Source organism: Emydura macquarii, unplaced genomic scaffold (genome assembly GCF_026122565.2).
Source record: "Emydura macquarii macquarii isolate MOO-44397 ecotype Brisbane River unplaced genomic scaffold, CSIRO-AGI_Emac_v2 contig_2422, whole genome shotgun sequence".
NCBI lineage: Eukaryota > Metazoa > Chordata > Testudines > Chelidae > Emydura > Emydura macquarii.
This window is the reverse complement of record NW_027132559.1, coordinates 38,890,604-38,905,120: the sequence shown is the minus strand read 5'-3', so window position 1 is coordinate 38,905,120 and position 14,517 is coordinate 38,890,604. Positions and strand designations below refer to the sequence as shown.

The 14,517-nt window shown below is 39.8% G+C and overlaps 1 protein-coding gene across 1 annotated transcript in view; it reads right to left on the bottom strand.

Annotated features, from left to right (window-relative positions):
* Positions 1–470: 470 nt before the first annotated feature.
* LOC137162472 (MAM and LDL-receptor class A domain-containing protein 1-like) overlaps positions 471–14,517 on the bottom strand; it is a 40,436-nt gene continuing 26,389 nt past the window's right edge. Inside the window, exons 5-6 of the mRNA XM_067562333.1 lie at positions 3,840–3,986; positions 471–592 (exon numbers count right to left, since the gene is read on the bottom strand). Coding sequence (XP_067418434.1) covers positions 471–592; positions 3,840–3,986 — 269 coding nt within the window. The remainder of the gene's footprint in view (positions 593–3,839; positions 3,987–14,517) is intronic.

The following is a 14,517-nucleotide window of genomic DNA, read 5'->3' as shown; positions in this document are numbered from 1 at the left end:
GAGACATTTATATGGCTAATGACAGAACTCTCACAATGGAGATGTCTCTGTAAGAGGATTTCCTGGCTGGTATAGAGATGGCAGAAAGGTTCCATACCAATCTCTGGTGTCGGAGGTGTGCTAGGGTGACTCCAGAGGGATTGGATGCGACTATTCTTGGCTCTCCACAGTCTCTTGGAGGATAGCCCTAGTGTAAAAGTAGAACAGTCCTGAAACTGTTCTAAGCTAGAGAGGAGACTGGCCAGTCCCCACATACCAGGAAAAAATCAACCTCTCTCTTTCCACCCTCATCGCCACCCAGCTATCTCATCCTCATGCTGATAAAGTCATCTTAGCTAGACTAAAGAATCCGGCCCAATGATCACTTGCACCACTACTGAAACGTAGCTAATTTTTCAACTGACAACCACTGTAACAGCATTCAGCACCACCGCACAACACCCGAGGACATGAAGTGATCACAATTAGTATCAAACAGCTACCTGACAAGGGGCAGAGTCAAAGGACAGCTTAGCAAGGCTAGGACTCCCGAGGTGGGATGTGACAGGTTTCGTGTTTGCCTGCGGTGATCCTCCAAAATAAATGAATGACCCTGAAAAATAAGATCAATGAAATGTTAGAAACACTCTGTCCCCCAATGGTGAACATTTGTCTGAGAACTGGCCTTTCCTTAATGAGCTCATCATGCACATGGAGCCCCTTAATTTATTCTAACAAGTGGAATAGCACTGTCTTCAATTAATGCCCCACAGATCACTACGATAATGCTGGGACAGACTTTGTTGCCCCTGTACAAAACTGAAAAGAGAGGATGAGGGTTTAGGGAGTTCTTGCCCCTACTCCCAGTGCCCCCATGTGGGAAGTCCTAAGTACAAGGGTGGGGTGCATCTGGGAGAAGAAGAAACTAGTGACTCCAGCAGCACTCCACACTCTAAAGGGTATGTGACTGGGCTGCGTGGAGTCAATGCTAAGAGTCTCCCCCTCATTGTGCCTGCAAGTGCTCAGAGGCCACTGTTGAGGAAGCAAACACTGGACATCTATAAAGAAAACTCAAATGCTGGGGCTTTGCACTGCATTGCTCCAGAGACGTCTTCTTGTATCTGCCCGCCTCAGACAGAAATATTCAGACCTCTCTCTCTCTCTCTCTCTCTCTCTCTCACTAACACCACAGCTGCCCAACTACCCGCTTCTCCACATTCCTCCCGTTCTGTTTCCAGGATGGGTCCAATTCTTGGAGGACAGGAAGAGTGCACAACTAGGAGCGCTGAGAGTCTGAGAGATTAAAAAAAATATAGACCTCAGTTGGGAGCCCTAAAAGACACATTTTAATTGCTTTTAAATACTGGTGTAAATAGTGTTTAGAATCTAAATTAAGTGAAACTCCTATTAGGTATAGTATTCAGCTTATCCTTAACAAATTCCCACGGCAGCCTAGCAGTGTTTAGGCATGTTAACAATGTTGCAAACCAATGAAATAAGCTATACTTTCTCCTGGGATCCACAGGCTTGACGTTGTCTGTGCTAGTGGGGGATGAAAGCTTAATTAAAGATCTAATCTGAATTCTGGAAAACTAACTGCCTTGGATTTGAACTACAGCAGATGTGTTCAAGACAAAGGTAGGAGAGGATAAACATCTTCAAGGGCCCCTAAAGCTGCACAGTTTAGAAGCCATCAGTGCTGCCTTCATGGAATACTGAAAAGTTTTTCATGGAAGTCTATGCAAAGTAACACTAAGGGCCTATTCTTGTCCATTAATATTACTCTCATTGCCTTGTATCTTAGAAAATCAGTTACTGGGCTGGCTCAATTATACACATTAGCCATTTACCTAATAATCCATGGGAATGGAGCAGAGGGCTGGATCCAGACCTTAGTGAATAATGTCAGACAATTATACACAGGTCTAGATTTACCCAGGTTGGTACAGAGAGATGCTGGGCACACCTTCCTGAACAAACAAAGCCTGCTACTCTCCACAGCATCAGGGAAGCCATCCTCATTGGTAAACAGGTTTTCATTGTTATTTCATGGGATACAGCTTTAGTCTGTAGCTGAGGCTCCATAGTGGTCTGCCAGCATAGATTTTGGAGGATATATCCCATCCTGAGCCAGCATTATTCACGTTTTTTAGTTGTGCTGCTCCCCTCCACCAGAAGGAGGAAATTGTGGCCATATTGCACTTTTATAACTACCTGCTGGCAGAATTATTGCAACCAGAGGCTGAATGCTGACAGGAGCTGGCATAAACCAGGAGTGAGCCTACCCCGCTGAACTGAGGAAATATGGAGACCTAACAATGAGATCTTCACCCCCCACTCCAGCCTCTTTATGCTGTTTAAAAGGGTCAGAGAGGTATAAAGGGGCCCTAAAATCCTCATATGTAACCAGGTGAGGATCCTCTGGTGCAGACATGGTGTCAGACAGCCATAAGGATTATCAGGGTGGGGTTGGGGTTAGGAGGGATGTGTTGAAGTGGGGCCACAGCATAGCAAGAATTATGGGCAGTTCTGAAGCCCACAGGGTAACCCAAGAAGGCTGCTGGAACTTAATCAGGCCCCCAGGATTGACCAAGCTACACCTGGGACCTGTCCAGCCACCCCAGGATTGGGACTGCACAAAGGTGGTTTCAAACCTCCTTAGGATCCTTTTCTTGGGCTGCAAGTTTTATGCTGTGCCTCTTAATACTGCAGGGTTTGAATGGAGTGCAGTAAATAATGTGTGGGGCCACACATTGAAAGTTGGGAATAAAAATGAAATATTGAAGAACTGCTCATTCAGTGAACATCATCCATCCTGTGCACTGAAAGAGGCAGGGGTCCCATGGAAAGACCAATATGGATCATGTAATTAAAAATTGTACCATGATGCAATCACATAAGGGAGTCAAATTAAGGTGGCACAGGCAACCTTAATTCTGGCATTTCCTAATTTGTGAGCACTTGACTTTGCAACATTAACATTATTTCAGTGTTTTTATATGTAATATACATCTAATATTTTTAAAAACTCTTTCCAATGAGAGTGGGAAAGCTTTATCCAAAATGGGAGTTGGGGCACGCCCTAAAAGTGGTCAAGTTTTAGATTAGTCTATTCTCCTCTCGACAGTGTATAATAAATCCTGTATTTTGATAATACTACAATCATAGAATGTTTAACACTGTAGGTTATCATCATGTAAGACATTTTCAGACTTGTACTGTGTTTTGCAAATGCATTTTACTTTTGCAAAAAATGTAAATGGGCCCTCTTTATTTAAACTCCTTTTCCTCAACAGAACACACTGCACAACAGCAATAATGAGATAGCTATTGAGTCAGGTAGAGTAACCATTCAAAGGACATGGCACATGCTCTGTCTGTCTCAAGCAAAAGTGATCATTGTGCCTGTACTGTAGAAAAATAAAATGGTTTAAATAATTTACTTTGGATTCAGTCCTAGCTTCAGTGGAAAATTTGCCTGAGAAATAACTAAAATAAAAGACTTTTTCTAAATACTGGATATAATGGTGGTTTATTGTGTACATGAAAGAAGTTGGATGTCTCCATCCAATGGGCAAAAGCTCAAGGAATCAAAACCAACATTACAACTGGCATTAATTAACACCTCACTGGCTGTCTCGGAGAAATTAATCATGGTATAGGAATAGAAACTAAACTCCGATGACTTCTCAGGAAGACTACAATTGATGCACATTAAGGGGACTGAAGGAATAAGCTTGTACTGATGCTATCCATGTTACATCTATTATGTAGTTTTTAGTCTCCATGTTGTCAGTCAGACATCCTGCATGAGCATTAAAATTCACTTTCAGAATGGATAATATGCAAGAGAGGCTCACCATGTTCACTGTTGATTGTATGATCTCCGTTAGGAAGTGTTGTGTCATTGGAAGTCTCTCCTTTTATTATATTCCATTTAGCATCCTCTGTGCTTAATGGCTTCCATCCACAAAAATCAGACTCAAAGTCACATGTAGTATAATTTGCTATTGTGAGGAGAAGAATAAGGAAAATTATATATAACAGTTCTATGCCTGAATTGCCACTCTTATTCTCCTCAGGTGTAAACTAATCTGCCCTGTTTAAAAAAAGAACTAATGCCATGTTTGTTGCAATCTGAATCACCTTCTTTGGGGGAAAATAACCAATGTTCTGAAAATGTATGTAACATACTAAACAGGTTCTTCCATCCTCAGTTATGATACAGGTAATTCTAAGAAGAAAAACCAGTATTAATTAAGAAGTTCTTGATTTTAACAGTGAAATCTGAATGGAGTTCTGTCATCAAGTGATTCATTTGCAAGTAGTTACAAATACTTCCTGAAATTACTGAAAAGGAAAACTTTTTACAGGCTCATTAAGAATGTAGGGTACAATTTTCAAAGGGCCTAAATGATTTAGATTTATTGAAAGTCAATGGTACTTAGGGCATAAGTGCTTAAATCACTTTTGAAAATGGGATTTAGGCTCCTTAATCACTTGGACAATTCAGAAAATTTTACCCAAACAATGCAAGGCAATTAAACTGCAATCAAGTTGTCTGAATGGCTGCAGATTAGACCAACATCGGTTGTATAACAACATTATACTCTCACTGTTTTCTATTTAACTCAAAGAAGGCACTGTCTCCAGAATTACAGCCAAATTAAATATTTTATTAGCATAATAAATTATCAAAGTTTTCTTCTCAGGCACAGAATAACAACCTGGAAATGTCCATATCCTTTAAGGTATTTATCACAGTTGTGGAAAGTACTATAGGGATTGTACATGGCTGTGACAAAGATCCATAAAGCATTTATTGCATCATGCAAATATTGTCCCAGATTATGTTTAGAGCTCTGCTTTTCACAATTTGCAAACAAAAAACAGAATACGGCTCTGCTTATATAGCTTAGTACTAAGATTCTTCACACTATTCAGACAAAAGTCCCCCAACAATTTTTAAGTCTTATGCTAAGAAACAAAATACTAAACTCAGTGCCATTGAACTAGATCTAGAATGCACATTTAATTTTAATCTAATACACTGGTCCCCATTTGCTGTTGTGTATTAGTTAAACACGATGCTTATATTATTCAACTTATCTAATTAAGAAATGCTTAAGCTTTTGACAAAGTATCTTGTTAATTAGACTTCAATTGCTAATATATTAAGGTGGAATATGCAAATTGTTATCCAGTTTAAGGTATCTTGCTGTGTGCTAATTAAATACCTAACCCCCAGGCATTATGCTTACTTAGGCAGTCATCTGATGTAGGCAGTACAAAAAAATGAAGAATGCATTTAGCTTTTCTTTACTTAAACAAATCTCTGTGTCGTCTGCCTCCAAACCCTGGCAAAGGTCTTCTGCATGAGAAACTGAGGATTTGTCTACACAATCAGTTAGGGTGCAGGAAGCTGGGGTTTAAATCTGTAGTGCACTAGTTGGCTACTCACAATAATTGGCCCTGGTACCACAAACTAAAAATTCCACAGTGCACTTGGACTGACTGCTAACTGCAGCAGCTCAAAGCACACTACAGAAGTTTTAATGTGTGGTAACAGGGGTCTACATGATAAACTTTGTGAACTGCAGGCTAGTGCTCACAGTGTATGGGCTGCATGGTACCAATCAAAAAGACCTTCCATTGAAAATGACTGTGCAAGAAGATTATTATTTGTGTAGCACTATCAAAGTGCTAGAAACTTGATATATTAGCCAGAAGTCTGCTCTCGTAAGGGATAGACCTATCCATACCTAAAATCCCCGTTTTAGTTACGTAGGCTGTCTTCACTGCTTGGATTTTAAAGTTGACTATAGATTTTCCTTTTAAGAGTCTTTAGGAAATCAAGACAGGGCTAATGCTGACTAAATACATGACAGATTAACAGAGAAATCACCTCATGTGGGATCTCAGAAAGTACTATCTTGACTCCTATTTTATTGAATGTGCACTTAGGTCCATTGGCAAGTTTAATGCAGAGATATGGGACAGAGTGTCTTTGATATGCTGATGACACCAGGTCTCTATCACCATTTCATTTGGCCTGTGCAGTCAAGTGCCATGCACAATGTTGCACAGAGATTGGGACATGGCTGAGAACTAGCTGATGAAATTCCATTCAGATAGACAAAAGTGGTGCTAGTAGGTTGGAGAAAGTAGCCAGAATATAGCAAGGGTGACATCTGCCCTATCAGAGGCTGCTTATCCACTGTTTGTAATATGTTCACATTCAGGGGGCCTGGTGAAATTCCCAGCTACTAATAGCAGTATTGGCTAATACAATGTTTTTCATCACTGTCTCTTCAAGAGGTTACTACAGTTTCTTTTGTATGTGAACCTTGCATAACCATCATCCATAACTTTGTCACCTAATAGTAAAATCTGGACTACTAGAACAATACCATCCGTAGATCTCGAAGTTCTTTACAAAGGTATGCTTGCATCATCATCCCCATTTTATGGATGTGACAATAGAGGTGCAAAGAGGTTAGGAACTTAGCCAAAAATCACACTTGTCAACCATGCTGCCTCCCTCAGCTCCAGACTACTATAATGATTTCTACCCCATGGTTCACCTTAAATCCATTTAGAAAAGGAGATCAAGCAGAATGCAGCTGTCCATTTGCTAAGCAGCATAACTCACTTTGAGCACAATATGCCTGTGTTCTATGATACGTCTAGGTTGTAAGTTGGTTCCTGAATGGAATTTGAGATGTTGATTTTGTCCATTAAAACTTAAATGATGGATGATCTGCCCTATCTACTACAGCGTCTGCCTTTCTCATCGAATGTGATATGGTCATAGCTGAGATCACTGCAGGTGCTTGAGTGGAAACTCTATTGGTTTAATAAGGCAGCGGCTGCCAGCTGGTCATTCTCTGTGAATGGACCTCAGTTTTGAGGTTCACTTCATCTTCATATGAAATAAGCTTGTATCTGTTGACTTTTAGGACACACAGCAAAAACCAGTTACTTTCTCGGCTTCTGGGGAGGGTAGTGGAAGACAAGGGCTGGGATTCTGAGAGTTGAGGACTTTATTTATTTATTGAAACTTTTTATTAAGGCAGTTACAATAATACATTAACATACTACAATGCACCTTACTTATTCAAGATTAATATTCAAAGAACCTGGCTAGATTCTGGCATATTGGCTGAGGAGCCTTCTTCTGAGTATCCTAGAAAGGGTGACCAAATTTCTAAATACTAGTCCTCTTTTTGATACTTCTCTTGTGTATGTACGTGGTGTTGTAATGGAAAAATTTTCACAACAGTCCATGTGTTACCATTCCACAATTCTATATGAGAAGAGTGTCACAGTTCAGGGCAACTGAACCTATATTTCTCCTTCCGTGTTCCACCAAGGGCACTCACTCTAGGATCCCAGCTCCTCATCCATCACCTATCTTGGGTACAGACCCGTGTCTCTCTCCTCCCTACCATGGTTTTTCCATGCTGCACAGTTCCCTGCCTCCATTGTGATACCTCCAGCAAGCCAGACTGCATAAACAGGTCAGCCTCTACACTTTGCTTTCTCTCCAAAGGCTACAAACAGTATAATTACCAGCAGTTATAAGTTACCACACAGCCATTTACAGGCAAGCACATTTATTCTTAAGGTAAAAGCATTACAGAGAAAACATAAAACCAATAAAAATTCCTAAGCACATGTTAAAAGTTTATCAGAGGTCTCCCCCCAGGTCTCTGGTGGGGCCTCAGGAGGCCAAAGTCCTTCCAACCCTTCCCAGGAAAGACTGGGGCCCCCTGTTGGGCAGATGGTCCTGTCTGTTTGCTGGATCTGAAAGAAGGCCCTGAATCACTTTGAATTCAGGCCATTCATCCAAAAGTCTTTTCTTTGTCTGTTGGTCTTTGGAGAATCCAGTTTGAACTAGTATACGTGAGCCTCTCCGTGTGGTATCTCTCTGCAGGTGTTGCAACCTGAATGAATTTACCTAATCACCCCACACTGTTCCTAATTCCTGGAGGAACTTTAGTCACCATCCACACTGGAATTGCATACAATTCCTGGCCCACAATGATACATAAACTTATTTCCGTAAGATCTCACAAAAGTATTGCAGGAAATTGCCATATCTGTCTCAGAGGAGTCACATTTTCCCAATAATGTGCAATACAGAGTCTAGCTGCTAACAATAAAAACAATTATTTTGTCATTCTGTTTAAAATGCAGATCCTTTACATTAAACAAACATGTCAGGGAATCTCTAGGAAGCCAGTATTTTGTCATAAGATGAGGCTCTTTAATCATTTCCTTCCTAAATTGACTAATGGCTGGACAAACCACCAGATGTGCAAGTACATTCCTCTTTCCCTGCAATCCCTCCAACAAAGCACCTCTCTACTAGCAAAAATATGATGGCTCTTACTTAACTGGAGTAAAATGTGGTCTATACAGTAATTTATAAAACAATTTTTATGAGCTGCACAAATTGAGGATATAGATCCCCTTTCCTATAGACACAATGATCCAGATCAGAGTATTGGTCTAAATCCCTCTCATCTTTTTTCTGGCTTGTTTTCTTATCAGCATCTTTTTCAGTCAAAATTCTATATGAGTTAGAAATTAATTCTTTTGTTCTAGTCTGCTCCTGGGTCAACTCTTCAAATGTTGTTTAAGGTCTAAACAGAGCCACCTCATATCCAGATATCACAATAAAATGTTTGACTTGAACATATTGAAAATGCAGGATATTTATATTATTTATATTGTTACATACCTCATGGTATGATTTTAAAATCAGGATCCTAGAATAGCTGTCCAAATTTAGTAATCTCAGCTCTTACCCATAAAGAATAGTCACTTTGATATGTCCTAGGGATAAATTCCTGATTATTAATGAAAGCAGCTAAGAGAGAGGGACTCAGTGACAGGAATTTAGAAATTGCATCCAAAACTGCAAAGGGTGCCTAGATGAATTTGGACCAGTGGGAGCATGGTAATGGCAGTGCTCTTTCTATTACAACCACAACATAAGAAGTTGCTCCTGTTGGACAACAACTTTTGCTTCTAATGTTGTACATTCTTTTCTGTCAGGTAAAGGGCACATAATCTGGGTTGTCACACGGCAAGCAGTGGAAAACCTATTTTCATGCTCAAAAGACAAAGCTATGGCAAGGGATTTTGGATTATTTTAATCCCGTCCTCCCATACCAATTGTCAGCATGATAAACTGTAGGCAGAGCTGACAGCACCACCTATGGGTCAGGTTGCCCAACAGTTTTCTTTATAAAACCAAGTTTTCAGTTGGCTATAAATTTGCCAAACTTTAATAATTTGGGAGAAAGTTTTCCATGCCGAATGTTTGTCTCTGAATGAATTATTTTCCCCCCAGATAAAATGATTCCATTGCTTCAGAGAACAAGACTAGGGGAAAATATATTTTTTCCCAAGTTAAGAAAAAACAACAATTTTGTTGACAAGTTCTAGCTTTTCCACGCTTTGTAGCAAGGTCTTATAATTTGACAGAGTGGTGTCCTTTTTGTCCAGGGATATGCCTTCTATCATCTCTCTGAAAAATTGCCTAAATTTGGTGATTATCAACCCTTAAAAATAAAATAAAATAAAAACATCTCCACTTGCACATGCTCAGCAGAGTCTAGTTAGTTTGGCAGCTAAATTCTCCAAAGGTTCTATCTGCACTGAGCATGCGCCATTCCAGGGCTTTGGGGGTCTGAATATGACTTGCCCTGAATTTGACACATCTAGTTACCAGGACTTGCTGTGGTGCTGGGCACAGGAGCTGAGAGCAGGGAGACAGTCTATACCATAATCTCAGTGCTCACCCTATTGGTGTGCAGGCAGAGCTGGAGGAGGAGGAAACAGTGTGATTGGAAGGCAGGGGGATGAGAAATGGGTGTGGAGGTGTTGCATGAGGCAGAGAGTGGGAAGGAATAGAAAGGGACAGGAGTCAGGGGGCAACAGGAACCATGTGGGCAGGGATGGCAACAGAGGGGAAGGTGGATAGGAATAGAAGATAAATGGAGAGGAGACTGTGGAAGTATATAGTTGCAGAGGGGAGGAGAGGCAGAGCCAGAAGTTGGATAGGAACAGAGGGTGAAGCAGGAGCAAGGGGATGTGCAGGTGTATAGGCAGATGGGCAAAGTGTTGAAGATTCAGAAGTGGAGAGGAGCAGAGTGGGGACACAGGGATGGAAAGTCTGTAACCACCACGGCACACTCCCCTACAGAACCTGGAGTTAAACCCAGGAGTCTTGAGTCTCTACATTGCTTTGGTGTTAGCAAATAGGTGAGAAACCCACTGGCAAAGTATGTGTCTCATCCCACTATACTAGCTGGATCACACAAAGGATCCTGTTACTGCTACAGTTACTTCATTAGTTCAAGTAGTATGTGTGTGCTATGTATAAAAAGATACAAACCCTGCTGATGACCCAAGCTGTAAGTAAATATGGTTCTATGTGATGGAATTTCTGTTTTTTCAAGGGTTTTTTATTGCTATTGATAGTGTGTGTGCATGCATGCGTGAGTGCATGTACACTTAGGAACTTATATTAAAAAAAAAAACTTACATTAAAAGATTATCATTAAGGTTGCAAAGTCAAGCACTCAAAAGTTGGGGAATGGCAGAATTAAGTTTGCCTGCACAACTTTAATTGAGTGCCAAATAAAGGTTTAATGGGCAAATTTAATTCTGGAATGTTCTAACTTTTCAGTGTTTGATTTGGTAACCTAAATGTTCTTCAAAGAGTTCTTTTTAAAATGTAATATATATTGTTGCCCCTTTGGCACATGCGTTTCTCCAAAAGTCAGAGCCTTGCTGGATTGTTTCTACCAAGATCTGAAATTAGTAATATGAGTCGAGTATATTCTTGCAGTAAACTTGTTAATTTACAAAGAACAGAAAAACCCCACAACTCTTTTTTGCCTAAATACATTAGGAACAACCAACAACAAGCAATTTCCTTGCTCAGAAATTCCCAACTATGCCACTGCAACAAAATCTGTAGCCAAGAAGGTTTGTCCATCAAATTCCTCTGAGGATCATGCTGACAAGTCCTGCTGGTTCTCTCTGCATCTAAAGTTATGGCTACACTACAGAGGTTACAGCAGAGCAGCTGCACTGATGCAACTGCACTGCTGTAAACTTTCTAGGGTAGCCACTGTAAGCTGACAGGACAGAGCTCTCCTGTCGATCTAATTAATTAATCTTCCCCCAACAACCGGTAGTAGCTATGTTGGCGGAAGAAGCTCTTCCACTGTCCACAACGATGCTTAGGTTGATGTCACTTTATGTAGCTCAGGGAGTGGCTTATTCTCACCTGAGTGACATTAAGTTATACTGACATAAGTCGTAGTGTAGACATAGCCTAACACACTCAGTTTGCAAATGACATCCTAGTCACTGTGTATGCAACCAGAAAAACACCTCAGTCCACACAAATTACCTTCAACCTATCATGTGGCCTGTTGCCTTGCACAGTTACCTCCATGGTGAGTGACTGTTTTTGTTAAATAAAGGGGCTCAACTACTGCTTCTAATGAGCATGAAAGAGAGTACTTGGCACACCCATTGGCTTTAATGAAGTTTATGATTGTTTTTAGATTTTAAATCCACCTGCTGGGTGCCATTAACACCTTTCTGCACACAAATATATTAATTTCATAATTCTGAGTCAGTACACCAATAGAGTTTCAACAGGGCAAACCTCAAAAGATTCAGAAGTGCAAATAAATATCCAAACCTATCCATATTCCATTTGTCTGGAAGTTGGTCTCTGAATCTCAAATACAGAAGAGAATATGGATATGGATATATAGAAATGGACCCAAGCTCAAAAGTTTTAGTGCAAACACCTCGTTCAACCTTGAACTTCCATACGTTGGATCTAATTTAGAACTAAAACCATCACTGGTTTTGGTTTAACAAATCCCAGCTCCCTCGGCTAATTATACATATAACAATGTAAACCACAGATCTTTTCACCACGTTTACTTCACTATAACTATGTTATTAAAAATGCAAATTAGCTATATAAAACAGTCAATATTATCAAATAATCAGAAGGAACAACAGCACAGTTACCCTCTACAAATCCAAGGTCAGTAAATGCTCTACAGCTGGTAAGTTTTGGAAAAAATACTTCATGCTAATATAAAAAAAATTAGTAAAATATTAATATCCTGGAAAACAGCTAGGCTATAAAAAGTAAGTCAAATCCAATTGCCTGTACTAACTGTCTGGCTTTAATTTTGTCCCTACATAATTCAGATAATTTAGAATATACCTGTAAATGTTTAATCAAGTTTGAAGAAAACTACTGTACTTAAATTGATGCCTGAAACCAAGTAATTCAGTTGCTCATTATATTTCTCATTGCTGAAACATTAATAAACTCTGAGAAATACCAATTAAAACAGCACATAATATTCATTATAAATAGCCCTTTTGAATATTTTTATTTAGATTTTGAAGTTATTATAGGGAATGCTTCACCATCCATTAAATATAGAGTAAATGTCATACACAATTTGTAACTTCTGAGGAGTCACATTGCAGTTATATAAGTTACACAGATGGTAGAGCGTATTCTTGGTGTATTGTTTTTTTCTTTTGCCTATCTTACCATCAGAGCTTACGTTATTTATTTCTAATGAATAATTTTACAAGCTGCAAGTTGAAGAAATGTATTCCAAATTTAAAAACAATATTGAATCCTAATTTTCAGAAATTAATATCTTTCTTCTAATGGAAGAAAAATGAATTGAATTTAAAAAAAAGAAAGAAACCTACTGGTTGCATTAATTTTAATGGTAAACCCCCATTTTTAAAATAAGATATTTTTCATGTGTCTGCCCCTGACTAATAAAACGATAAACAGTACTGTTAGTAACACCCATCTGTAGCCAAAGGGCTCTGTTGGAGTAACTAAGGGCAGAATGTTTCCCAAAGTTAACATTGAATTTCAGGACACAGGTTGAGTTCACTGAAATAAAACATTTATTGATGAGATCCATCTAGTTTACATTTAAAAATACCATTTTTCTTATTAAAAAATTATAAGGAGAGGAGTGAATAACTTGCAACAAACGATTTGATGAATGTCACCATTTTTTCGCTTTGCAATCTGGATTATGAGAACTTTCACAGTTGCATCAGATACGATTACTTTTTTAATAGATATAAATAAAGCCTTATGCTTGAAGGGCATTAGTCAACCAGTAACAGATGAAGGTTAGGCCTTCTCTACACTACAGAGTTTTGCTGATACAAGTTATGCTGGCGTACAGTCACCGCTGTAATTAAATCACTGTTGCATATCTTCACTATGGTTCTTGTGCATACTTCTTGTCAGTGGAGTGCATTCACACTACCAGCTCTTGCATTGACACAGGGAGCAGTGCACTGTGGGTAGCTATCCCACTGTGCAACTGCACACAGAGCTTTTGGGAAGGGTTTGCAATGCCTCATGGGGCAGGCACACATCACATGATGAAGGTTTCTGAATCCTATCGCTCCATAGGTATCCTACTAGATTGACAGCTGCTTCTCAACTGCCCTGTCAACCAAATGGACATTGCTGAACATAAACACTAGAAGCTCACACAATTGTGTGAGAGTGGGGGCGGGGAGGGAAGAGTGTGTGACTGGGAGTGAATGAGTTAGTGCGAGAGAGAGAGAGAGAGAGAGAGAGAGAGAGAGAGAGTATTGGGCGACAGTGAGTGTGTTCTCACGCTGTCTCTTTAAGTTCAGACAGCAGCAGGAAGCAACCAATCCTGAGGCAGAAGCTGGTGTACAGACAGCTGGTGTCCCCCCTACCCCAGCTCAGGGGAGACTGGCACAGGCAGGAGGGGAGGGAGACACTCTGACATCAGCCCCAGCCTCCCTTCCTGGCTCTGCACAGCACATCTAGTGTCTTTCCCCCTCCCCTGTAACCATAGAGCTTTTCCCCCAGACCTAAGAAAGAAGTCTGTGTAACAAGCTTGTCTCTCTCACCAATAGAAGTTGGTCCAATAAAAGATATTACCTCACCCATCTTGCTTCTCTCATATCCTGGGATTGATATGGCTACAACTACACTGCACACACATTTTATCAAACATTCTGAACTTCACAAAACCAGTTAATGCTTTGTGAATCATATTTTCTCCATCAATGAAATCCATGTCCAACTATTTGTTCAAAATTGTATTCTCTAAAACAGTTAAAACACAAAGCTTGTGCTACTTTACATATGCAATGAAGAAATCCGTGAAAAATAATTTTGCATGCTGCTTGATCTACAATTTGCAAACATAAAGATTCAGACCTGATGGGCAGATGATAGCATGCCCTGAAAATTAATTTGTCTCACATAGAAGGTATAAACGTATTAAAATAAATATTCAGGATCAAGAAAACCAGCCAGCCACCTTAAACTCCCCAGCAAAAGAAATATCTATATACTTTCATCTGCTTTTAAAGTTTTCAAGCATTTACAAAAATGCAAACTGGCATTCTGCAGCAAAATGTGCATATTTCCAAAATTATCCAAATAATTGCCTTACTTCA